Source organism: Pristis pectinata, chromosome 13 (genome assembly GCF_009764475.1).
Source record: "Pristis pectinata isolate sPriPec2 chromosome 13, sPriPec2.1.pri, whole genome shotgun sequence".
Lineage (NCBI taxonomy): Eukaryota > Metazoa > Chordata > Chondrichthyes > Rhinopristiformes > Pristidae > Pristis > Pristis pectinata.
Genome location: NC_067417.1, coordinates 39,155,842 through 39,182,116, shown reverse-complemented (window position 1 = coordinate 39,182,116; position 26,275 = coordinate 39,155,842). Strand labels below are relative to the sequence as shown.

General features: G+C 39.4%; 2 protein-coding genes across 2 annotated transcripts in view; both read right to left on the bottom strand.

The window, feature by feature from the left end:
* Positions 1-16,050, bottom strand: part of LOC127577365 (BTB/POZ domain-containing protein KCTD19-like) — a 54,573-nt gene extending 38,523 nt beyond the window's left edge. Inside the window, exons 1-4 of the mRNA XM_052028513.1 lie at positions 15,931-16,050; positions 9,913-10,226; positions 4,779-4,926; positions 180-371 (exon numbers count right to left, since the gene is read on the bottom strand). Of these exons, the coding sequence (XP_051884473.1) occupies positions 180-371; positions 4,779-4,926; positions 9,913-10,203 (631 nt within the window). The 5' untranslated portion in view covers positions 10,204-10,226; positions 15,931-16,050. The remainder of the gene's footprint in view (positions 1-179; positions 372-4,778; positions 4,927-9,912; positions 10,227-15,930) is intronic.
* Positions 16,051-25,218: 9,168 nt separating this feature from the next.
* LOC127577486 (leucine-rich repeat-containing protein 36-like) overlaps positions 25,219-26,275 on the bottom strand; it is a 39,640-nt gene continuing 38,583 nt past the window's right edge. Inside the window, exon 14 of the mRNA XM_052028711.1 lies at positions 25,219-25,408. Coding sequence (XP_051884671.1) covers positions 25,219-25,408 — 190 coding nt within the window. The remainder of the gene's footprint in view (positions 25,409-26,275) is intronic.

Sequence of the window (26,275 nt, the reverse complement as noted above, 5' to 3'; positions counted from 1 at the left end):
ATTTTTATTTCTAACATTTTTACTTTTATTTTTCTTATCATAAGTAGTTATTAATAAAGTAATTTTTAACACTTATCACATGACTCGGAGTGTTTCTTTTGTTGCTGGTTCGTAACAACTGTGAGAATGTTAACAAGTTGTCTCTATTTGTAATACAGTATCAATATAATTGATATTACCTATATATCGAAAATTACTCCAGCCAATTTCTATGAGGACAACTCCCTCACACACCCACAGCAAATTATCTTCATTGATTAAAGTTGGGTATTTCTTCACCAGATCCAAAGGAAGAAAATACCAGTGCACCTCTTCTTCTGTATCCAACAGTGGTGTGTCTATCAATCCTAATGGGGCTTTATCAGGTAAACCTAAAGCAAAGCAAAAAAATTGTCTCATTTCTCTTGAAAGAAAAATATTTCCCCCTAGATAGTTATCACATTCCAAATAATTATGAACTTTGTAAGTCTTCAATTCCCCCAAGGACTTAATGATTGAATGTGTCACAGGTGTGATATTGAGCAGCAGAGGGCAGCAAAGTCTCAATTTGGAGCTCACATTTTGTTGCGTTTGTATCTTGCCTTTTGATTTGCTTGTTCCTTGTAAAAATCACCAAAATATTTCTAACTGATGAATTACTGAATTACAAATGTCAGCAAACACACAAGGTTAATGGGATACCAACCTGGCGTAATACAGCATTTTAAATGTTTAGTCAGAACAGATTGGCCAAAGGAAGGTTGTATTTGACAAGGGAAAGCTCAATTTAACTATAATTATGATCCTTGTCCTTGTGTAGTCTCATGTCACGGAACTAACTTCACAAGTCATAGCAATTATGTTTAAACATGTAGAAACAGATGTTAACAATATTACATAAAGAAGTGCTAATTTGCCAAATTATCTACCCTCCTTTGTCTTTCTCTCCAGATTGAGTTTGACAATGTTTAATGGTTATTTTTGTATTAATAAAAAATACTCAGTTGAAAATTAATTAGCATCTCAGGCCCTCAACCTGATCCAAGTTGTTCCAGAATTTTATTATTTCATATTTCCAACACTCAGTGTTTTGATTTTCAAATACAGTTGGCTGCATTATCAATTTATTAATATCAATATTTTAAATAATTGAAAAATTAAACAAAACAGATTGTGGAAATTTGAGATAAAAACAGAAAATGATGGAAATGCTCAGCATCTATGGAAAGATAAAGATTAACATATGGGATTGAAAACACTTCCTAAAATGTTAACTCTCTTTTTCCAAAGATACTGACTAATCTGCTGAGTGTTCCCATTTTCTGTTTTTATTTTAAATAAGCACAGCTTGTCATTTAAGTAGCCATTATTTGGTTTATGAATAGACATCTGCCATTCTTCAATAAAACAGTCCTCCAGTTCGAACCTTAGTGAAAAAGTACAGGATTCTATATCAAGAGTCAGAATTTTGAGTTTCTGTCAAAAATATTACAATTTCCCCTATGCTTTGGCAAATAATTACATAGAAATTACAACAAGCAAACAGTCCATTGGAGAAAATACCCAAAGCCTTGCCTTGTGCCACCATAGTAATAAGAGGCAAGTTTATGGTCAATTACAGAATGTTTATGGTGGGTAATGAAATGCTAATTGTTTAGTCTTCCACTTATTGGAGATGACGATAGCCATTTGTGGTGTGAACATTACTATAAAATCCAAGTTTAAATGTTGTCAAGGTCCTTAAGATTTCAGGCATAGAATGTCCTTCTCTAAACCATGTTGTCAATATTCAAGCATGGAACAAGCAGAGAATATCTGTAATAGGGTGCAGACCAAAGTTATCATGAGAGAGAAAGAAAATGGGGGGGAAAAAAATCACCAAAAGGGAGATCTGCAAAGTTGTTACCCAAAGTACATTTGGTTTCTCCAAAGTAGAGATCACATCATGAGCACCAAATGTAACAGACTAAATTGGATGAAATGCAAGTGAACTTCTGCTTCAGCTGGAAGGACTGCTGTGGGTTGCTGGATGGTGGAAGTTTTGTGTATTGCATTCAGCTTTGGTCTACAGCTTAACACAGACATTCTCTCCACCCCTGTCCCTCTCTAAAATTACAACACACCTCTTATCTTTCCACTTCTGAAGTGTCCTTGACTGAAACATTGGCCATCTCTCTCCCCACTGATGCTGCCTGACCTGCTTAGTAACTCTAGCATTTCGTTTTTGGATTTCTAGTTTTTTGCTCCTTATCGGACACATTAATCAATTAAAGAGCCTTCAACGCATGTCCATAAAGCACCTTTGATCACCGTCTCCTGCCTCAATCATTGCCCTTCTCACCAAATGGAGACAAGGAATGCATCCACATTATGGCAAGATTGAAGAGGATGATGAACCTAAAAGCTCTCTGACATTCATTCAAGTCTCTGATTACCACTTTACTTTGGGTGGCTCTGGTTTTCACCATAAGAGTGCTATGTGGTGTTTTTTTGGAAATGAAGCTGCTTAAGGTTTCATGCATACCCTTTATCCCCAAAGATCACCCAGTATTCTGGTGTGGCATGATGATGTGACCATAGCAGACACAGCTAACTGAATTAAACATTCAGAATAAAGTCTTTGTGCAAACCATCCAAGTGCATAGTAGTCAAAATCAAGTTTTTCTATATTCCAGTGTTAGTAACATTTGTCTTACCTTCTGGAAAATTATCATTCAACATATTTTCCTCAAACCTAACAACATTCTACTAAGTCATCAACAACTTCCAAGTTATTCAGGAACCCGTAAGTACTATAACTATGGTGGGATGTTGGTGGGGACCAATTTTATCCTACTGCCAAATGCGAGGTTTCTTCTATTGGCATCAACACTGTGCATTATCTGTAGCATTGAGGTCTAATTTCTAAGGGCTGGCACGAAATTAGTGTTACCTGGATACTGATGTCACTATCTGTTCACTCTGCAACCTTGTGTGCCTGTGCCACTACACCATTCAGTTCCCCATTGCTGTGAACTGTTCTAAACATATGCACACATATTCTGCCAAAACTGAAAGCAACTGACAAGAACATAAGAAACAGGAGTAGCCCCTCATGTCTTCTCTGCCATTCAGCAAGATCATGACTGATCTTTTACTTCATCACCATTTTCTTTCATTAACCCCACATCCTTCAATTCCCTTGGTACAAAAAAAATCAAAATGCTGTGTGGCCTTATTTTGTATTCAATTTTTGTATGATATTTTGTAGGGCTGAAATTAATGACTAATACAAGATTAAAATTTTCATTGCTCTTTAAACAAAGAGCAAAGTGGATAAAAAAATTGAAGATCACATTAAATCTGCTATGAATCCATGAGTCAAGCTTGCATTTGCTGGGCACATGGATACCAGGGTATCAGTGGCAGTCACACTCCAGATTTACGTATTTAATTTACATTTTTAATGCTGCATTTAATCCTAATATTTTCCATTAGCTGTTTATTTCACATAATAACATTGTAAATCACTCTCAGTTTCGTCATTAAGGGACAACATTCTGTCCCGCACCTACCTCAGATCCACCACACCACAACCCTCTACCTCCAATCACGGTACCAATTCCTCTCAACCCTCGTTTTGATTGCAGATTCCACCTCACTAACTTTGCTTGCCTAATTGACTCCTTGCCAGATCCTAAGCCTATGGCTGACTATCATCTCTTTTCCCAAACCACTGGATCTGGCCATGATGGAGGCAAATTTTTAAACAGTGAAAAAGTACAATATCCTTTGAGTAGCACTCGTAGCATGCTACCTAGTATACACATTTTTATGCACAAGGACTTCAAGGCCAGAAAGTCTTGTTACAGTTGGGTAGGGCCTTGGTGGACCAAAGCTGAATTCCAAAGGTAAGACGAATGTATGGTCTTTGACATCAAAGCAGCATTAGATCAAGTGTGGCATCAAGGTATCCCAGTAAAACTGAAGTTAATGAGCAAAGAGAAAATGCTCCAATGTTCAGTGCCATATCTCACATACAGGAAAATAGTTAATCATCCCAGTCCCTGATCATCATAGCAAGAGTTAGTCAGGGGAATATCCTAGGCACAACTATCTTCAGCTGTTCATCATTTAAATTCCTTCTGTTATGAGGTCAGATGTGAAACAATCACTGATGATTACATCATCTTCAGTTCCAATCACAACTCTTTAGCAATCCATGCCTGCATGCAGCCAGCTTGGACAACATTTAGACATGAGTTGCTTTGTTTGCTGAAGAGTACTGGCAAGTAACATTCACATCAGAGAAGTGCCGGACAATGCCCATCTTCAACAAGAGAATCTAACCACCTGCCCTTGACATTCAATTACCATCACCAAGGCCCCCCCACCACAGGGGGTGACCATTTACCAGAACCTCCATGGATACAAGGGCAGGTCAGAGAAAGGACAACCTGCAATGACTGGCTCAACTCCAGACTACCCAAGGCTTTTGCACCATCTACATGGGATATCAGGAGCATAATGGAGCACTTTCCACTTGCTGAGATTAATAGATTTTCAGACACCAAAAGAAGCAAGAGAATTGGACAGGAAAGTAGTTGAGAAACACTGGTGGAGCAGAATCAGGGTGCCCATGACTACTTTCATTCCTTTTTTTTATATAACAAGTGTCCGGATTACATGTTCAAATTCCAGCTTGGTATACAAGTGCAAGATTTTCTTTACAATCATCAAAAACAAACAAATTCTTTATGCATCAATAATCCTACTGTTAACAATAACCATCTTGAGAAATTTACAGAAATATTATCTACCTGTGAACACTGGACTTTTAATTTGGAAGTCTGAAGGTTTACTGTTACATCTTGTTCTCCAATAATTCTTATAGGCTCTTTGAGTGACTGGTACATCTTCAAGTCGTACACGCAAATGATGTTTACTTTCTTTCATATTATCCAAAGCCTATTAACATAATGTTCAAATCAATACATCTTATACAAGTTGCTAATTGTAATAGATATTTCTGTACATTCTCACAGCACTTTTATTCCTAATAAACTCCTGTAATTTCACTGTTAATATTTTCCTTCTTTGGCTTTTCCATCCACACCATTCTTGAGCCAAGAAATCATGTAAATGATCAATTCTAATAACTCCATATTTGCTGCTTAGTAATCACAAACTAAAATTATGCAAGTAGCTCAAGGCAAATCAGTTAGCTCCCTTTCTTCCACACAAAAAATTGAAGATTGGAGTATGGCTCGCCAGCTGTCCCACGATTGCCTGGTGTTTCGGTATCACTGACAGCATCAGGTTTGCACAATTTCTTTATCTGCAAACCACTGTGCTTGGCAAGGATGTGATCATTGATGTATTTCTGAGTACTTGCTGGACACACTGCACCTTGCACATAACATACAAGATCAATAAACTGCAGACAGTATGCTCTCAGTTTCCCAAAGTGCGCTACTTGGATATGAAGCTACTATAATGCAGACCCCTCTGAAAATGCTGTGGCATATTTAAACATGTATTAGAGGCATGAATGCAAGTTCTACTACAGTATTCAACCATTAGGCTGCTTCTGCTTATGCTGCAATGAAAGCTGAAACCCTGGCCATCAGCAGCTTCATAATTTTCTGGTCTTCAAGCATTGAAAAGAACTGGCCAGCACTTGCACATTGAAAAGTAATAGCTTCAGATTCTGCGTAAAGCCACTCATAAATATGGAGCTGGATCCTCCATGTCCCTTGCCCCAGAGGCCGTGCACTACAGCATACGCCTTGTGTATGCTGACCATACTTAAGCTTTAGGCTCCTCCACTAAAATCTCTCAGCCCTCCGCAACAAAACTCATTTGCAACTTTTGCCTTCTCAGGAGCTAGTACCCTGACATATACTTTCTTCCTGCTCTGACAACAAACAAAATGCCTGGTGACCAATGTAAAACTCATCCCTAAACGAACCTCTACAATATGTGAAGTGTTAACATCTGAGCTGGTGGCTGTGAGTGCCAATTTGAAAGACACCTTGATGCCCAGCTGCCAGTCATACAGGTAGTTCTGCTATAACATGCATTTCCAAAACACAAATTGGTTACAAAGCAATTGATGGATTAGGGAACACTACTTGCTTTGTGTGTGCCTCATCGGTATAGGGCTATTGCGATCAGGAAAGCCTGTTCAAATCTGCGCTTTGTTCTGCTATAACCCGACCTTCTATAATGCAAGGTTTCTTAGAAATGTAATTATTGCATTATAGCAGAGCTACCTGTAATTTAAAAGTATTACTACATGTTTACAGACAATATTTTCATGCAAGTTCTTTAAACTAACCATCTGTAAAGCCTGCATCAATGCAACTAATTTTTCTGGCACTTGCTGCAATACTGTATTAGCTTTCTGCTTTTCAAAATACATAACTAAAAGTAAATTATTAATGGTTGAGAAAATTAAAAAAAGGAAAAATGTGAAATATACTTTGCAAAGCACCAAAATTAATTTGTAAAATGTCTAAATTTTATCTTTCTGTACTTTTTGGTCAACTTCACATTATTTCCACATGAATGGCATATTCTACATTAGGCATGATATATCCAGAATTCAGGCACAACATATTTCTGCTGGTTTTCTCACTGGTGGATACTGTTTATTTACAATATATTACAACTATGAACCAGAAACTCTTTATGAATCTCAGGGGCTAACATACTATGAACATACAATTTGTAGTTGCCCATGAGAAGACTTGGGAGTCCTGTGGATAAAGGTTATCCTCTCCTTCCTTGCCATCCACCTGCAATCCATGTACATCCAAGTGCCATTTCAATGATTGCAAAAGGATCACCAGGAGTCTAACAGAGAACACCATCAGGGTCCTCAGGATGAGATTCCATGGTCTGCACCAATCCAGGGTTTATTAATTTCTTAAAGTACCGCAGATAACTCCCAATCTCACAATTGGCAAAGCCAGGAAAGCCATAATTCTGTGGCCCACAGCTACAGCACAACAAATTCTGCAGATGGATAGCTGAGTTACTTGTGCAGTTATTGGGTGAGCATTGAGACTGAAGGCATGCAGAGAGATACAAATCAGACTTTAAAAGCAAAGCAATGCAGATATTTGCAAACCTAAAAAAATACAGAAAATATACAGCAGGTCAGGCAGCCTTTGTTAACAACATCTCACTCCACAGAGGAACAAGAATGTGCTAATCGGTAACCTTGAAAATATTGTTGCATAGGATGTTGCTGTAAAAACACAAAAGGTGGCTGAAACTTGGTTTGACAAATACAGGATAATGGTAGCAATTGGACAATATCTAAATTACACACTTTACAGAATAACCAAAGGCAGCTGCCTATTCCATTGAATGTTCAATAAATAAAACAATAAACATCACACACACACACAAAGACCAATACAGTATCGCTCCACCTCACAGAGACTTCCACTGCCTTTGACAGAGGGGTCAAGAACTAGAGACACAGAATACAGTTGCTGAAAGTGGCACGTGTGCATGTATGATGTCAGTGTCTCTGTGAGTTGCTGGGAAAAGGGAAGGAAGTGAGGAGCATTAGCAGGCAGGTGAGGTATTGATTGCCAGAGGAAGAAAGATGATAGCCTGTACGAGATTTGAGTTGCTATGTTGTCATAGTTCATACAGCACAGGCCCTTTGGCTCAACTTGTCCATGCCAACCAAGTTGCCTAACTGAACTAGTCCCATTTACCTGCATTTGGCTCATATCCCTCTAAACCTTTCCTATCCACATAACAGTCCCATTCCCTTTCAAAATGTGATAATTGTACTCATGTCTACCTCTTCCTCTGGCAGCTCATTCCATATACTCATCACTCTCTGTGTGGAAAAAGGTGCCCCTCAGGTCCCTTTTAAGTTCCCTTTTCATTTTAAATCTATGCCATCTAGTTTTAGACTCCCCAACCCTGGGGAAAAGACTATTCACCTTATCAATGCCACTCATGGTTTTATAAACCTCTACAAGGTCATCCCTCAGCCTCCTACGCTCCAGGGGAAAAAAGTCCAGGCCTATCCAGCCTCTCCTTATAACTCAAGCCCTCTAGTCCCAGTAACATCTTTGTAAATTTTTTTTTGCACCCTCTCCAGTTTAATGACATCCTTCCTATGGCAGGGCGACCAGATCAGCATGCAGTACTCTAAATATGGCCTTACAAGTGTCTTGTACAGCTGTAACATGACATCTCAACTTCTGCACTCAATGTTCTGACCAATGAAGGCAAGCATGCCAAATGCCTTCTTCACCACCCTACCCGTGTCACAACTGTCAAGGAACTATGTACCAGTGTTGTGTTTGAAACACAATTCAAAGTGTTATAGCACTTACCTTGGTATATCTTGGAAAACCATGGAATTTCTTGAGCCATTACTCCCAGATGTGTGGTGGCTACTTCAACAGCGATTCTCTGCCACCACCTTTTCAATTCGGCTCTCTGGCAGAGAGGAAAAATAATCTGTGCTCTAACTCATCCCTGCTCTAACTCATCCCTGAGAATGAGGAGGTCCATGTCAAAGAAAAAGAAGACATACTCTCATCCCTGCAATGCCTCTATTTCAGCTTCTTCCCTTTCACATAGTAACATTAAAACACTTTCAACATTGTTGTATTGACTTAGCAGAGCATGAGTTGTGAGGGCTAGAGCTCTAATCTCAATTAGTGCAGCAAAGTGCCAGCAGCTGTACTAAATTACAATGTAAATTATCAAAGCCTGTGCAGATGTCCATTTATGGTAGCACCAGGTATTGCAAATGCCCCTGTCCATTTGCACAAGAATCTCAATCGCATTTTTCATCCAGGTTGCACTGGTAATGGAATAACCACACTGTGCAAGATTACCTTGTATTTAGGAACTGTCTTATCACAAACTGATTGAACCTTCCTTTAAAAAAATCAAGATCATACTAGTCACCATTTGTCACAAGAAACTGGATCTGGCAATGAATTCAAATACACAGCACAAGACCAATGTCCTGTTATTAAACATGAGAAAAGCATTTTAAAAAGCAAATGAAATGGTGTTAACAAACATGAATTACCAATGAATGTCAAAGTGATAACACACCTTATCACTTTGTGTGAGGAACATACTGCATAAACAACATTAAAAATCAACTTTAAACACTGTAATCTAAACTCTGAAATCTGTGCTTTCAAATGTTTGTAGAGCCACTTTGTTCATTATAAATTATCTGTTGCTTGCAAGCAAATCCAAACATATTCTAGCCAACCATTCCATTTCTAAAGCATTTTCAGTAATTAAATCCAAATTCAGATTGAACACTTTTTCTATTGTAAATCACATCATAATTAGTATCCCTATTAATCTTGCTAAAATGTATTTTGGACCATCTTTTCTGGCTCAAAATCCAATTTTTGTATTACATTTGCGGATTTGTATACCAATGATTTCACGATCACCATATTTTCGTTGTTGACCATATTGATGGAAATATTAGATATCTGCTGAACACACTCAGGTATTTTTTGATCAGCTCTTAGGCAACAAAGCACAGTACAGGCTGTCCCCGGGTAACAAACTGGTTCCATTTTTACATATGTCCTTAAGTCAATATTCATAAAGCAGAAAATGCACAAAAATCACTCAGTGGTAACCACACCTCCACAGTGAATGGCATCAAAAGCACACAAGACTAATAGGAAAGAACAATTACTAACAGTGGAGAGAGAGTGGAAACTAGTTTTGACATTCAGAGGAACAAACGTACATACATCAGACTTTTGAATTTAATATTATGAAAGCTTGTTCATACATAGGGGTGTCCATAAGTCAGGCATTCTTAACCCAAGGCTGGCCTGTATACAGTATTCAGATGTTACTGTCCACAAGATTAACACTGTTTTAGTGGTCTTGTAATCATGTGCTACTCTACATACTATCCATCACTAATACCTGTTGCAAAGATGTTAAACACATTGCTGTAGCTTGCTCATACAACAAACTAATTTCAGAGAGGCAGGAAAAAGACAGCTTTGATGTATGCAAATAATAGTGTACATGACGGAAAGTATATCCATCTCGGTCAATAAAAAGTCTGGCATCTTCAGAATGAACAAGGCTGGAAGCTTCTTGCCACAATACTGAGTCACGGAACTGTAAAAGTTTTGACTTTGGAATTGAAAAGAACCAGCCTCCTACATTGAAACAAAAAGAATCCTCTTCCTGATAGTCTTCTGGTGCCATAATATTTCTTCCCTTTTGTGGAACTGCTTTAAAATTAAACACAAAATAACGTTTAGTTATTCTTCTGAAATACATTATAGTTAGCTCCCAAATCCAATTATTTAAGTTCTTGGCATCATATATACACTATATTAGACAAACAGAACCTCATAAATATTCTTTCAGTGAGTAATCTGTTATTACCTTGTTCCTTCAAAGCAAAATACCCATACACAAATAAGACAATTCCCACATCATGCAGTAATTATAATGTTTTAAAACTTCTATGCTCATTTGATGATTCTACCCAATTTAAAACTCACTTAATAAACAATAAAACAGGGATTTGGAGAAGCAAGTCCAACCATTCCTGCCTCTGAACTAGTGAGTATAGTGTTCAAATCCCACACTAGACAATTCTGTTGAGTGAAGACTAGAGCTTCAGCTCCGATTTCTGTATTGAAATTCAGCTGGATCATCCAGTCTGGTAGGTGAGGTTGCCATTCATCTATTCCCATAATCATGTGGGTTGTGGAAAATATATTAAGCTCTAAAGCTGGTATAAAGATAACTGTGGTTTGTGGCATGCTGCAAATCAACTCATGAATCTTCCCACAAATTCACCCCATTCTCCAAGTTTTAAAAATGCAACATCTGTTTTTTTCATAATAGTGCTCATCTAGATGAGAAAAACAAAGCTTACCATTTCAGTTGCTCATTTTTACTCTAGACAAACACAAAATCCAATTTGTCAGGATAGAGAGCTTATGAGAATAGAATAATGCAAATATTGCATTTTGGAAAGCTAAACCCAGGCAGGACTTACACAGTTAATGGCAGGGCACTAAAGAACGTTGTGGAACAGAGACACCTAGGGATACAAATACACAATTTCCTGAAATTGGTGATACAGGTAGATGGGGTGGAACTGTTGTTACATCATGTTGTAACTGTACAGGACCCTGGTGAGATCACAATTGGAGTATTGTGTGCCGTTCTGGTCACCGAGAAATAGGAAGGATGACATTAAGCTGGAAAGTGTGAAGATTCACAAGGACGTTACTGGGACTGAGCAGCTCAAGTTAGGAGACACTGAATAGGCTAGGGCTTTTTTTTCCCCTGGAGTATAGGAGGCCGAGGGGTGAACTTATAGAGATATATAAAATCATGAGGGCCATAGATAAAGTGAATGGTCAGAGTCTTTTTCCCCAGGGTAGTGGAGTCTAAAAGAGAGCTTTGATTTAAGGTGAAAAGAGAGAAATTTAAAGGGGATGCAAGTGGCAACTTTTTCCACATAGAGGGCGGTATGTAGAACAAGCTGCCAGAGGAAATGGTGGAGATGGGTAAAATTACTCTTAAAAGGCACTTAGACAGGTACACAGATAGGAAAGGTTTAGAAGGATATTGGCCAAATGTAGGCAAGTGGGACTAGCTCAGGTAGGCAAATTGGTTGGCATGGATGAGTTGTGCTGAAGGGCCTGTTTCCATGCTGTATGACTCTAATAACAAACTGGAATCAAAATGTTCTATTGGTATATAAATTGTAAATGGCCGTTAAGAGGAAGGGTGGGGTAATTAGAGCTATGTATCTGACCTGTGCAGAGAGTTGGGTGGCATGACTGGAATAGCAGGAATTGCTTTTCGCCAAGAAAGATCTCAGTAGAAGTGGCAGAAATAGTGGATGGGGGTGATCATTGATAAGGATTAGAAAGGCCATGCTTAAACAATCACTGGACCTAGGTGAGATGCATCCTAGGTTGCTTGGGAACATGTCATAATCCTCCAATCCTTCCTTCATTAGGAGAGGTGCCAAGGGACTTAAATTAAAGACCCTTGTTCAAAAAGGTGTGCAAGGACATGTCAGGCAAGTTAGTTTAACTTTGGTTTTGGAGAAGTTTTTAGAAACAATCATCGTGGAAAACACTGATGGCCACTTGGAGAAGTTTGATTGGACAAAGTAGAACCAGCATTGATTTGTTAAAGGCAAATCGTATTTGAACATTTTGTGGAGGTAACAGATAAGTTTGACAAAAATACAGTAAATGTTGCTTGCGTGGATTTTCAGAAAATGTTGGATAAAATCCAACACATTAGAAACACAACAAATATAAATTACATAAATTTAAATTAACAAATTATACACAACTTGCATGACAAAATAAACAAAAATAACATAACATTAGTGCAAGTTTAGGGAAATACAGTCCAAGGCTGAATGAGGGTTTTTCAGGTTGGTTCAAGAACCTGATGGCAGTGGGGAAGAAGCTGTTGTTGAACCTTGAAATGTGGGTCTTCAGGCTCCTGTACCTCCTGCCTGATGACAGCAAGGAGAGCATGACCTGGATGGCAGGGGTCCTTAATAATGGATGTCGCCTTCCTGAGACATTACCTCTTGTAAATGTCCTTTATGGTGGAGAGAACTGTACTTGTAATGGAACTGGCTGAGTCCATCACTCTCTGTAGTCTCTTGCATTCCTGTGCATTGCAGTTCCCATACCAAGCCACGATGCAACCAGTCAGAATGCTTTCCACTGTACATCTGGAGAAGTTTGTCAGATGATATGCCAAATCTCCTTAAACTTCTAAGAAAGTAAAGACACTGTGCACCTTCTTCATGGTTGCATCTACGGGCTGGGCCCAGGATAAATCCTCCACAATGTTGACACCCAGGAATTTGAAGCTGTTCACCTTCTCCACTGCAGACCCTTCCATGAGGAATGGTGCATGTTCAGTTGACCTCCACTTCCTAAAGTCCACAATCATTCTTTGGTTTTGCTGACATTGAGTTCACTGTTGTTGTTATGACACCGCTCAACCAGCTGACCTATCTCACTCCCGTATGTCACCTTATCACCATCCGTGATTCTGCCAACAACAGTGGCATGATCAGTGAGTTTATAGAGGGTATTGGAGCTGTGCTTAGCCATGCAGTCATAGGTATAGAGGGAGTACAGCAGGGGGCTAAGCACGCAGCCCTGAGGTGCACGTATGTGATGGTCAGTGAGGAGGAGATGAGGTTTCCCCATTCATGCTGATTGTGGTCTCCCAGTGAGGAAGTCGAGGATCCAATTGCAGAGGGAGGTACAGAGGCCCAGGTCTTGGAGCTTGACAATACAGTACAGGAACAGGCCCTTCGGCCCATGATGTCTATGCCAACCATGATGTCAATTTAAATTAGTCCCATCTGTCTGCACATGGTCTGTATCCCTCCATTCCCTCCCTGTTCATGTGCCTGTCTAAATGCTTCTTAAATGTTGCTATTGTATCCGCTTTAACCACTTTCCCTGGCAGAATATTCCAAGCACCTATCACTCACTATGTAAAAAAAAACATGACTCATAAATCTCCTTCAAACTTCCCCTCCCTCACCTTAAAGCTATAGCTTCTAGTCTTTAACATTTCCACCCGGGGAAGACTCTGACTGCCTAGCTACTCTATCTATGCCTCTCATAATTTTATATACTGTACTTCTATCAGGTCACCCCTCAGCCTCCAATACTCCAGAGAAAACAATCCAAGCTTGTCCAACCTCTCCTTATATCTAATATTCTCTGATCCAGGCAATATTCTGGTGAAGCTCTTCTGCACACTGTCCAATGCCTCCACATCCTTCCTGTAATGCAGCGACCAGAACTGCACACAATACTCCAAATGTGGCCGAACCAAAATTTTATACAGCTGCAACATGACTTCCCAACTTTTATATTGAACACCCCAACTGATGAAGGCAACTTTGATGTATGTCTTCTTGTCCACCCACCTACTCGTGTTGCCACTTTCAAGGAGCTATCAACTTGTACCCCAAGACCCCTCAGTAGATAAGATAAGATCTCTTTATTAGTCACATGTACATCAAAACACACAGTGAAATGCATCTTTTGCGTAGTGTGCTCTGGGGGCAGCCTGCAAGTGTTGCCACGCTTCCAGCGTCAACATTGCATGCCCACAACTTCGTAATCCGTACGTCTTTTTGGAATGTGGGAGGAAACCAGAGCACCCAGAGGACACGGGGAGAATGTACAAACTCCTTACAGATAGCGGCGGGAATTGAACCTGGGTCTCCGGCGCTGTAATAGCTTTACACTAACCACTACATTACCATGGGGTTCTGCCATTTACTGTACATTTTCCTCTTACATTTGACCTCCCAAAGTGCAACACCTCACCCTTGTCCAGATTAAGCTCTATCTGCTATTTTTCTGCACACATTTCCAACCAGTCTATATCTTGCTGAATCCTTTGGCAACCTTCCTAGCTGCCCACAGTACTGCCAATTTTTGTGTCCTTTGCAAACTTACTATTCAGACCACCAACATTTTTGTTCAAATCATTTATGCATATCACAAACAACAGAGGTCCCAGCCCAGCACTGATCCTTGACATACACCACTGGTCACAGACTTCCAGAGTAACACCCCACCACCACTCTCCTCTGTCTTCTACAGCCAAGGCAATTTTAAATCCAATCTATGTCTCCAGGGATCCCATGTACCTTAATCTTCTGGATCAGCCTACCATGAGGGACCTAGTCAAAAACTTTACCGAAGTCCATATATACAACATCCACCGCCCTGCCATCATCAATCACCTTTGTCACCTCCTCAAAACAACTCAATCAAGTTTGTAAGACAGGACATCCCCCGCACAAAGCTGCTCTGATTATCCCTTTGAAGTCTATGCTTTTCCAGATGCAAGGAGATTCTGTCCCTAAGAATCTTCTCCAATAATTACCCTACCACTGATGTAAAACTCACTGACCTACAATTCCCTGGTTTGTCTCTATTGCCCTTCTTAAATAGAGGAACAACATTGGCTATTCTCTGGGACCTCGCTAAAACTGAGATGAGGGATTTCTTCAACCAGAGGGTGGCAAGTCTGTCAAATTCATTCCCAAAGCGCAGTGGAAACCAAGTTAATGGGCGTATTTAAGGCAGAGATTGACAGGTTCTTGATTTGTAAAGGGATTAGGGGATTAAGGGATGGGGGGGGGGGGTAGGTGGGAGAATAGGGTTGGGAAAAAAAATCAGACATGATTGAATGGTGGAGCAGATTCAATGAGCCGAATGGCCTAATTCTACTATTTCTAATGGTCTACGACAGCATTTTTTTAATGGTTAGCCAACATTGAGATACTGCATCCAATTCTGGCCAGCATGATTGAGGAAGAATTTCTCCAGCTCTTAGAGAGGGTCCAGAAAAAGATTTTACTCACGTAGTTCCAGGGGTGGGACATATCAACCACAAGATTTGACCAGAGGAGCTCCTTGGAGCGAAGGAGGAAGTTTGAGGGAATATTCAATTTCATAACAGCTGTAGATATCGTAAACAGAAAGAAACTGCCACCTTTGCAATGGTTCAGGGACCAAGGCACACGGATTCGATTTAATGAGCAAGGTAAACGGAGGGGGCGGGGTACGAGTGAGTTTTTAAAGCAGGGGCTGGGTATATTTGAGACTGGTTTAGATAGAAAGCAGGTTTCAAAGTCTAGGTTTTCCATTTAATTACATTTCCGTCAATGCCTGTGTCATCAGCAGGGGTCTGACTGGACATCTCTGCCAGATCTGCTGCTACTCCCGCCTTGCTGGCGCTATTTAACCTCCAGGTTGGAGTGGGCACAAATAGCTTCTGCACCATTTGTGGAATCACTCACTCCCAGATACGGTGCTATCGGACCCGTGCGTAAAACATAATTTACAAAAGCAGCATTCTGCATCATTTTTAAGTAGCGCTTTGCACCACTGGATTTACCTCGCTCTCCAGTTACTTTTGCATCGCAGCCCGGACCGATTCACGCCTTGCGTCCGTTTGACCTTCCCGCCCGCGATCCCTCCAAACATTTTGAACAAAACCGTCCCGGCCTCCCGCCCTGCGCGCGCGCGCGCCCTCAGAACCGCCTCCCGCCCTGCGCGCGCGCGCCCTCGGAACCGCCTCCCGTCCTGCGCGCGCGCCGCGCCCTCGGAACCGCCTCCCGTCCTGCGCGCGCGCCGCGCCCTCGGAACCGCCTCCCGTCCTGCGCGCGCGCCGCGCCCTCGGAACCGCCTCCCGCCCTGCGCGCGCGCCGCGCCCTCGGAACCGCCTCCCGCCCTGCGCGCGCGCACCTTTGCAACTTCCCTCCACACCCACCCTGTTGCGCGCACCCTTGCAACGTCCACTCCCGTCCTGTGCGCGCGCCCTCAAGAGCCCTTGCTCCGGTCCCTTCGCACCCAATATATTTAAAGGAAAATGGTTGCGGAGCAATGGGATAAGAATAGGGCTAATGCATGGTTACCACAGAGCTTGCAGGGCGTGACAGGATAAATTCCCTCTGGTGGTGTCCCATGTTGTATGTGTTACAGAAATACGCACAACATGTACCGCCGTTTCCCCCCGTGACTTCCCGATTATTCTGGCTGCAGTCGTTATTTCATGTTCAGAAGGGTTTCTAATGTTACGGATGTAACAGCTGATCCGCCAGCTGCTAGATTCAGAAAATCAGGCGTCCTGCAAAATAAAGTAAATCCTCCTGCGCTTTGTGGGAAATTGGGGAACTTTGTGTCCGTGGCGACTACGTGCGTAGGAAGTGTATCCAGCTGGAGCTGCAGATGGAGTGCTGTGGAGCATTCGCGATGCTCTATGTGCGTGGAAATCACGTTTAATGTAGTGGATGGTGATATATGCCCCCAAAGGGTAGCTTCTTGAGAGGGCAAAGCATGAATGGGGAAATAGCAAAGGTATGAAGGAAACTGCAATTATCATAGGAGGTTTTAAACTGCGCATTGATTGGACAAATCAAACATAATGGGTATGATCGAAGAAAAAAATGTGGAGTTAGGTCAGGAAATTCTTCTTAAAGTAGTATGTTACAGAACCTACTCAGCAAAAATCTATTTTAGATTTGGTGATGTGTAATAGCAAAGATTAACAAGAGATCTTGTGCTAAGTGACCACAATATGCTGGGATTCCAGATCCAGATTGAGGGTGGAATACACCAGGTCCAAAACATGTGTCTTCAACATAAATAAAGGCAATTACAGTGTGATGTTGTCTAGAGCGGACTGGGTAAATAAAAGATAGGTCAGCCTGAAGTATGCCTGAGCAATGTCAGGCATATAAACAGCTGGTCCATGGAAATTTGTCCCAACTAGAAAGGGGACTCCAAGACAAAGAGGAACTAACCATGGTCAACAAAGGAATGGAAGAGGATGGCTAAGGTATGCATGGGGCCTCTAGAGAATAAAGCTGGGGAATTAATAACAGTAAACAAGGAAATGGCAGATGCTTCAAACCAATTTTTTTTTGCATCTGCCTTCACTGTGCAGGACACAGCAAATATCCCAAAGATAATGGCTTATAAAATGGGCTTATTTCAAAAAGCATGGAAGAACTTATAACTATCCCAGTCACAAAGGACAAAGTATTAGAAAAATTAATGAGACCAAAAGGTACAAAAGTTGCCAGAGCCTGATGGCCAGCATCCAAGTATTCTAAAGGAAGCAGCTGCAGAGATAGTGGGTCCATTGATTGAAGTTTTTCAAAACTCACTGAATTCTGATAGCGTACAGGTGGATTGGAAAACAGCAACCATGACTCACTTGTTCAAGAAGGAAGAAGACAAAAGGCAAGAAACTATAGACCAGTTAGTTTAACATCTATTGTTGGCAAGATGCTCAAGGCAATAATCAAAGGAAAAATAATCAATCATTTCGGAGAACTTAACATAATCAAACCAAGTCAAAATGGTTTTAACAAAGATAAATCATGCTTGACAAATTTGCTTAAGTTCTTTGAGGGAATTGATAAAGAGAAACCTTTTGATGTGGTGTATTTAGATTTCCAAAAGGCATTTGACAAGCTGCACATGAGAGAATGGTGCACAAGTTAACAGCTCATGATATCAGAGGAAGTGTGTTAGTATGGATTGAAAACTGGCTGTCTCATAGAAAACAGAGGTAGAATAAATGGTTTTCAGATTGGAAGGACGTAACCAGTGGTGTGAGGTGTACACCTTATATTTTGCCTGGGTAGTGTACAACCCATTGGTATGAACATTGAATTTTCCAATTTCAGGTAACCCATAAGCCCTGTGTTTCTTTCTGTCTCCTTCTGATCCACCCAGGTTCCCTCACTCACCTTTTTACCACAACACCTCCCCCCTCACCTCCGAGCCCCCTATTACCCAGATTCTTTCCCCTCCCTCACTTAGTTCCATCTGCCTATCACTCACTCACTTAATTTACTGGGTGTCTTGTACAATCCCCAACTGGTTCCTTCTGCCCATCATTCCCCCCACCCCCCTTTTCTGGTTCCACATCACCTACCTTACTTCTCAGACTCCAACAGCTACAGCCTCTTGTGTTTCCATTTATCACCTTCCAGCCTCTGTCTCAACCTCCCCCCACCTGGCTTCATCTGCCCCCTTTTCTCCTTATCTGTTTCTACCTATCACCCACAGCCGCTGTCACCCAACCTCACCCCTCCCCCACCTGGCTCCATCTATCCATCACCCCCCTCCTCAACTGGTCCCACCTATTGCCTGCCAACCTCTGCTTCACCCCTCCCTCTCACCTCTTTATACTGGCTATCTCCCCTCTGCACTCTCGGTCCTCATGCAGAGTCGCGACCGAAATAGCGAACATCCCTCTGCCTCCAGCAGTTTTCTTTTGTTGCTTTGCGAAGAGAAAAAAGGTCAGTTGAGAACAAATGCACATCTCCACAGTCAAAATATGGGAGCAATTATAATTGGGAACAAAAACATTGGCAGTGCTACTAAACTTGCTTTGTTTCTGCTTTTGCAAAAGATGGCACACATGATCACCCAGGGAACCAAGGATCTAGTGACAGTAGGAACTAAAGGAAATCAGTGTTAATAATACTGCTATGGAAATTAACAGGGCTAATGGCTGACTAATCCCCAGGGCCTGATAATCTCCATTCCACAGTACCACAGGAAGTGGCCCTAGAAATAGTGGATGCATTGCTGGTATCTTCCAAAATCATTTAGACTCTGAAGCAGTTCCTACTTCAGACTGGAGATGGCAAATGTAACTCTGCAATTTTAAAAAGGATGAGGAGAAAAAACAGGGTATTATTGACCAGCAAACATAACATCAGTGGTAGGAAAGATGCTAGAATCTATTATAAGAGACATAATAACACCTGGAAAGCATTAGTGGGATTGGACAAAGTCAGCATGGGTTTAACAAAAAGGAAACCATGCTTAACAAATCTACTGGAGTTTTTTGAGAGCTTGTAACTAAACAAATGAGAATCAGTGGATATAATATATTTGGACTCTTGGAAGGCTGTTGATAAAATCCTACGTAAGAGGTAATGTGCAAAATTAAAGCAATGAGATTGGGGATAACATAGAGACATGGAAATGATTAGCTGACAGGAAACAAAGTAGGTACAAATGCATCTTTTTCTTGGTGGCTGGCAGTGATTAGTGGGGTGCTGCAGAGATTAGAGCTTGTGTCCCAGTTATTCACAATACATATCAATGATTTGGATGAGGGAATTAAATGTGACATTTTCAAGTTTGCAATTGTACACAAAGCTGGGGGGAGGGGTGGGGGCTGGATAAATGGGGGATCGCGAGCTGCAATGAAGGTGCAAAGAGGCTCACATGAGATTTAGACAAATTGGGTGAATGGGCTACTTAGTGGCAGATATCATATAACTTGGATAAATGTTAAGTTTTCCACTTTGGTTCTGAAAAACAAAGGTAGATTCTGAATGGTAATAGACTGGGAAAGGGGGAGGTGCATTGAGATCTGGATCTGGTTGATCTTTTACACCAATCGCTGAAAAGCATTCAAGTACGACAAGCATTTAAGAAGGCAAATGATTCATTGGCCTTCATTGAGAACAGAAGCAAGAATGTAGCTGCAGCTGTAAAGGGCTTTCGTGAGACCTCATCTGGAACTTCACGATATGTTTGGACTTCCATGGAGGAAGTGCCATGAAGGTTTACTATGCTAATATCTTTGATGGCAGTGCCAACATACAAGCACAGATTGGGTTGATTGAGCCTATATTCATTGGAGTTTAGAAGAATGTGAGGGGATCTCAAAGAAACCTACAAAATTCAAAAAGGAGATAAGATACACGATGTTTCTGATGACAGGAGTCCAGAACCAGGGACTGGGGTATACCATGTAAATTCAAGATCAAAGAAATTTGTTTACCCAGAGGTTGGAGAATCTGTGGAAATCTCCACCTCAGAAAACAGTGGACACCGTTAAATATATACAAAAAGGAGATAGATATAGTTCTTAATGCTGACGGAATTAAGGGATATGGGGAGGAAGCAAGAACAAGGTACTTAAGTGGTTGATAACCATGATCATATTGAATGGTGGAGCACTCATAGCTTCTACATCCTATGTAAGTAAGTTCATTTGCAATGCCTTATGTCATGTTCATATTACTACACACGTGGGTAGTCTGAGCAGAATCTTTGATTAAACTAGACACACATTGTTTGAACTCATGCCTCATACGTATCAGTCTGTATAATCTGCAATAGACTTTGGTTGACGTTAAGAACCTACTGAATACATTTACCCTGCCCAAGAGTAAGATACCAAAGAACGAAGCCATCAAAAATGACAAAGTGTGACAGTGCTGTTGGGTGAGTCTGAGAAGCACAATTAATCGTGACAAGTCTGTGTGCTGCGTCATCCATGAAGAATGAAAAGGTAGTTATGTCATTATGACATTCAATTATCAAATTAGCATTATTGAATTCTTGAAATGAGGGCAAATGTGAACACAAGAAGGTGATTCTATAGGGCCAAATGATGGCAAACTTACTTGTACCCTTTATGATCAATATCCCATGGTCAAATTGTAAAAAAAAATGTAAGTTTGGAACCTGCGGTCATGTCAGGAGAGGTCTGGCATTTATATTTGGAGTTACAAGATTTCACAAACTCTTACCGAGAAGATCAAACACATTAGATGGCCATTCTAGAACAGAAGTCTGTTATTTCTCTTCACTGAGGCTCCAAATGCCTGGGTTCCGTCACTGCAAAAACAAAATCGTTTTAGCCATTTGCTATACAAAAATTTAAAACAAACCTGTTCAGTAAAATCCAGTTGTAACCCGGAAGTTTTTACTATCTTTGAATGCTGGACTTTTAAATTGGGAAATTTGACGGTACATCTTGTTCTCTAGTATTTCCTACTTGCTGTTTTGGTGACTGTTAATCTTTAGGCTGTATATGCAAATATCTTTCTTTCAGCTTATCAAATGCCTACTAAAATAAGGTCCAAATTAATTCATCTGTCAAAGTTGCAAACATTGAAGTCAAGAGATTTATTCTTTATAAAGGTTCTGGAAGAATTTATCTCCCATGCACATTCTCATCCAATAATTTGCTTATTAATTATATTTGGTATACTTTCTAGAACCTAAATGAAATTCAGGTTTCCAAGCCAAACATAATTTTTTCTGCAATAATAAGATATTTCAGGTTTGAAAAGAGTTTTACAAACTTAATACAACCATGACATTAGGTTAAAGTAAATGGCTTAATATTGATATTTAAATGTCAAATAAGCACAAGGTTCATGCAATGTTCCATTATGCAATTTTTAGCTTATGGTGTCCAAATTTTTATTGTATTCAAAACAAAACAGAGCAGATTTTGCAATCATCTATATAACATACAAGATCCCCATCTCTACACACCTTTGTCAATTTCATTCTAATACAGACTTAAGTAAAAAATGTTGTTGGCTGGACTGTGTTCCCAATAACATAGAAGACTTTTTGTTGACTTGCTCTTGTTGTCGTCATTTTACCCATTTGTAGATTAGCCCAGGTTACAATGACAGCCTTTTTCTGCCTTCAGTCTTAATCAGATATAAAATCTTAACAACCATTTCTTCCCTGCAAAATCTATGGTGAACATGATCATAGTTTGATCCCTAATAGATAAATGTCCATGCAACACTAGGCTGCTAATTAACTTTAGCTCATCACATTATTAGCCTAAAATGAGCAGCTCCCTTGATGATCCCAGAAGGTATTGTTGAAAAGAATAATGTTTTTTAAAAAATCAATTAAAGCAGCAATATCAATTTTGTTGCGTCATAGAGACTATTTAAAAACAGTGTTACACTTATCAATGACCTCAACACAGCTTGTGGAACACAAGACGGATGCAAAATTGAAGCAAATTTTATGCAAAATATTTTATTTTGTAAAATATTTTAATGTACCACAATTTGATTTCATCAGCATAGCAACCTTAATAAATTATGTCTAAAAATTATGATTGAAGAAATATTCATAAATTGTGTTTATATCTTACAGATATGCACAGAACTTCAACTATTTCATATTTAAACATTCTGATATTTCATTTGTTCTGTTTAAACATTTTTTAAACTGTTTTTGAACGTTTGTGTAAAATTGAATTTGTAGCCACAGTATTTATGTTTATTAAGTTTCAGGTTGTTGGTGACTCATGGGGAACGTGACAATGATAATGTCGCTGAATATAAAGGGTGGATGAATTGCATTGAAGGCACTAAGAACATAACGTAGTCTCAAGTCATTTCCTGGGACACTAACTTGAAATAAAAAAAGGTATTTGATTCATTCTTTAGCAGAATGAATGATGTGGAAAATGTCACACTACTATAATATATGGTTGAGGTGTTACAATCTTGAGACAGAGGGTTCATTGTTCTATATCAGAGTATGATCCACTTGATCCTTGATTGCTTGATGGTGATCTAGCTGTTTCTCAGTGCTAATGTTCCTCAGAACGAATACAAAAGCAGGCCTACACCCACCACCCAAAAAATACAAAAACATACATATATTGTAATGCACATCACAGCAAAGGAAACTATAGAGTAAAAAGTGAAATTCTTGAGCATTGCTCAAGTACCTACAAATTTACCCTGAAAACACCCACCTGTTTATCATAGTATGCATTAATTTGAGGAAAAAAATCTGCTGTCAAGATCGGTACAAACATTGTAAGAAGAATGCCTCTTATTTTCAAGATGAGGAGATAAAAAGTGGGCTGGCTAGTGGGGTGGGGTGCTCTATTATTAAATTATTACCTGAAGCAGCACTGAAAGCCAAGGATATAGCTGCCAAGTGCTCTGAAAACTTGTATAAGACTGTAACAATTAAAAAATAAGAACTGCCACTAGAAGACATAAAACTAACATGACTCAGGAAGGTTCTTTTCCAGTGCAATGCAAAAACAGAGACTAGATTTAAAAAAACCTTTGTGCTTTTCTGCAGTATTCATACAAGAATGATACAATATAAAATAGCTTATTACATGTAAGACCACTCAACTAAACCTACTTTCTTGCTCATTCCCCAGTTGACCTGTATTATTTTTCTGACTTGAAGTATTTATCCAACTCCTTTTGAAAGGGACTAGTGAATCTGCTTTCATCTAATTTTCAGCCTATGCAATCTAGTTGACAATAACTTTGTACATACAGTTTCCTCATTGTTTATGGGTCTTTTTTCCATTATTAAATCTGTGGGTTTAATCATCAATGTACAGGGAGAATAGTAATGGTCCCAGAATGAACCCTGCGGGATACCACCAAACACTGTAGAAAAGGAACCCTTATTCATATCCTGTCATCTCTATTTTAGCCAATAATATGAAAGTAATATGGAAAGGAATGTAAACTTAAATTTGTACAGTTTTATGCAACTATGTTTTATGACTAGATATATTAATAAATTAATGAACATTATGCATTGTGTTGGATATACAAAATACATTCTCTTAAACATCTTAAATTCCAACCCCTGTGTACATACTGGCTATATTGTATGTTATGCAACAGGAACATGATCAATACTTAATCTTGCTAAACAGTCAAAATAAAAGGTACAAAATCAAAATACTACTGACATAGAAACAGAAACTAGTGGTCAGGCAGTGTCTGGAGAGAAAAGCAAGGTCAGATCCATGATATTTTAAAAACTTATAAAAAATTCATCTATCTGAACATTATCTCGGTTTCTCTCCCCAAAGATACTCCCTGACCCCTGCTAAATGTTTCCACTATTTACTGTTTCTCTTTAAGTGTTTCGACATTTGTTTTTAATTTTAGATATCCAGCATCTGCAGTTCTATGCTTTTCAAAATACTTTTGATGCTGGAAATCAAAAATTAAAAGTAAATGTAGAAATACTCAACAGGTTGGGCAGCACTTTGGAAAGAAGAAGGAAGTGTTAATGATTCAGGTCGATGATCCTGACTGTGCTGTCTAGTGATTCCATGTTTTCTGTTTTTATTTCAATTGCCATTACTAACATGGTATTATTACAGTTTTTAACTCTAGAGATATTATAACTATGTGGAATACAATTTGGTGTAAATCCCACTTTTATATATTGTAAGATACATGTAATGATTGGGAACTAATTACAAGTTTGTTCATGTGCACGAAAAATTCTCGATTTTGGCAAACCAGATAGAAACAACTGTTACAATGCGGAAATGTGTCACAAATCTGTCACTCATACCACCGATTTGCATACAAAATGCAGAAATGAGTCTTGGTAGTGTAACCATCATTAAATCAACTTAGTTTCATGATATTCCATTAAATAAGTACAAAGAAACTCTATATTTGGCTTATTAATAAAATATTTCTTATTTCTAATTTGCTGCAAATTAAAACCATTATATAACCGCTAAATACGAAATAGCAAAAACAATGAATTCAGCTGAAATATAAATATTGGTATTGTTGCAAAAGTCATACATGATACTTTGGATTTTTTTAAAAATATTAGGTTTTGAACACACACAGATCAGTTGAGGTCACTCCCCATGACAAACATTAACCTTGCATATTTACTGATACAAAGTACTTATTTCCAGGTAGTCTAGCATTAATGCAGCATATTTATTACAGGCCAACTCTAAATTTTGACTAAATAAGGCATTTCTCGACCAAAAATAATTTAGATTTGCTCATGTACAACTTCCAACAAACACTAATTTAATTAGAATTATGCATTTTTGATTTAGTTACTGTAATATACAGCACTTTTGTTACAGTATATCTGTATTACTGTGATGGCTAGATTTGGATGATAAGGGTAGTTCTGAGATTCCTGAAGCTGACAGCTTGCTCCATACTTTTGTCCGATGAGAACCAAGATGATGTGACATGTCTGACTTTTGGCCAGCTGGATGTATGTTCAGCTGCTCTTGTAAGTAGTTATTGGTGGAGATTAGAGCTCTAAGAACAAGATAAAAAAAATCAACAGATTAACAGAGCAGAATTAACATTGATATTAGAAACTTACTTCCAACGTACTTCCAAATATAAAATTTATTTAAATTAGAAAAGTTGAAGCAGATTACAAAATGGTAACAACACCAGCGACTATTCAGTTCTACATAACAGCAATCCAGTGAGTCCCACTCAGAATCAGAATCAGGTTTATTATCACTGACATATGTCATGAAATTTGTTGTTTTGTGGCAGCAGTACGGTGCAAGACAGTGCAAGACAAAGACATAAAAATTATTATAAGTTACAAAAATAAATAAATAGTGCAAATGAGGAATAACGAGGTAGTGTTCATGGGTTCACGGACCATTCAGAAATCTGATGGCAGAGGGATAGAAGCTGCTCCTGAAACATTGAGTGTGGGTCTTCAGGCTCCTGTACCTCCTCCCTGATGGTAGTAACATGAAGGAGGCATGACCCGGGTGGTAATCTCCCCTCCTTTCGTCATAACTCCGCAAATTTTTTACTCTCAGATACTGAGCTAGCTCTCTTTTGAATGCTACAACTGAATACACCTCCATAACTACACCTGGACCCTAACCACTCACTCTGTAAAATGTGTTTTTTTTTCCATATTCACTTTGGTTCTTTTACCAATTAACTTATTCTAGACCTCCGAGTTCATAACCTTCACCAGTTCTCTCTCACTATACCCTTCATGATATTAAATATCTCTATCAGAGTCCCTCATAACCTCCTTTGTTTGAAGGAGAACAAACCTGGCATCTCTAGATCATCCACATATTCAAAGTCCCTCATCCCTGGAATCATTTTAATAAATTTCTTCGGCATCCCTTCTCAAGCTATTCCAAT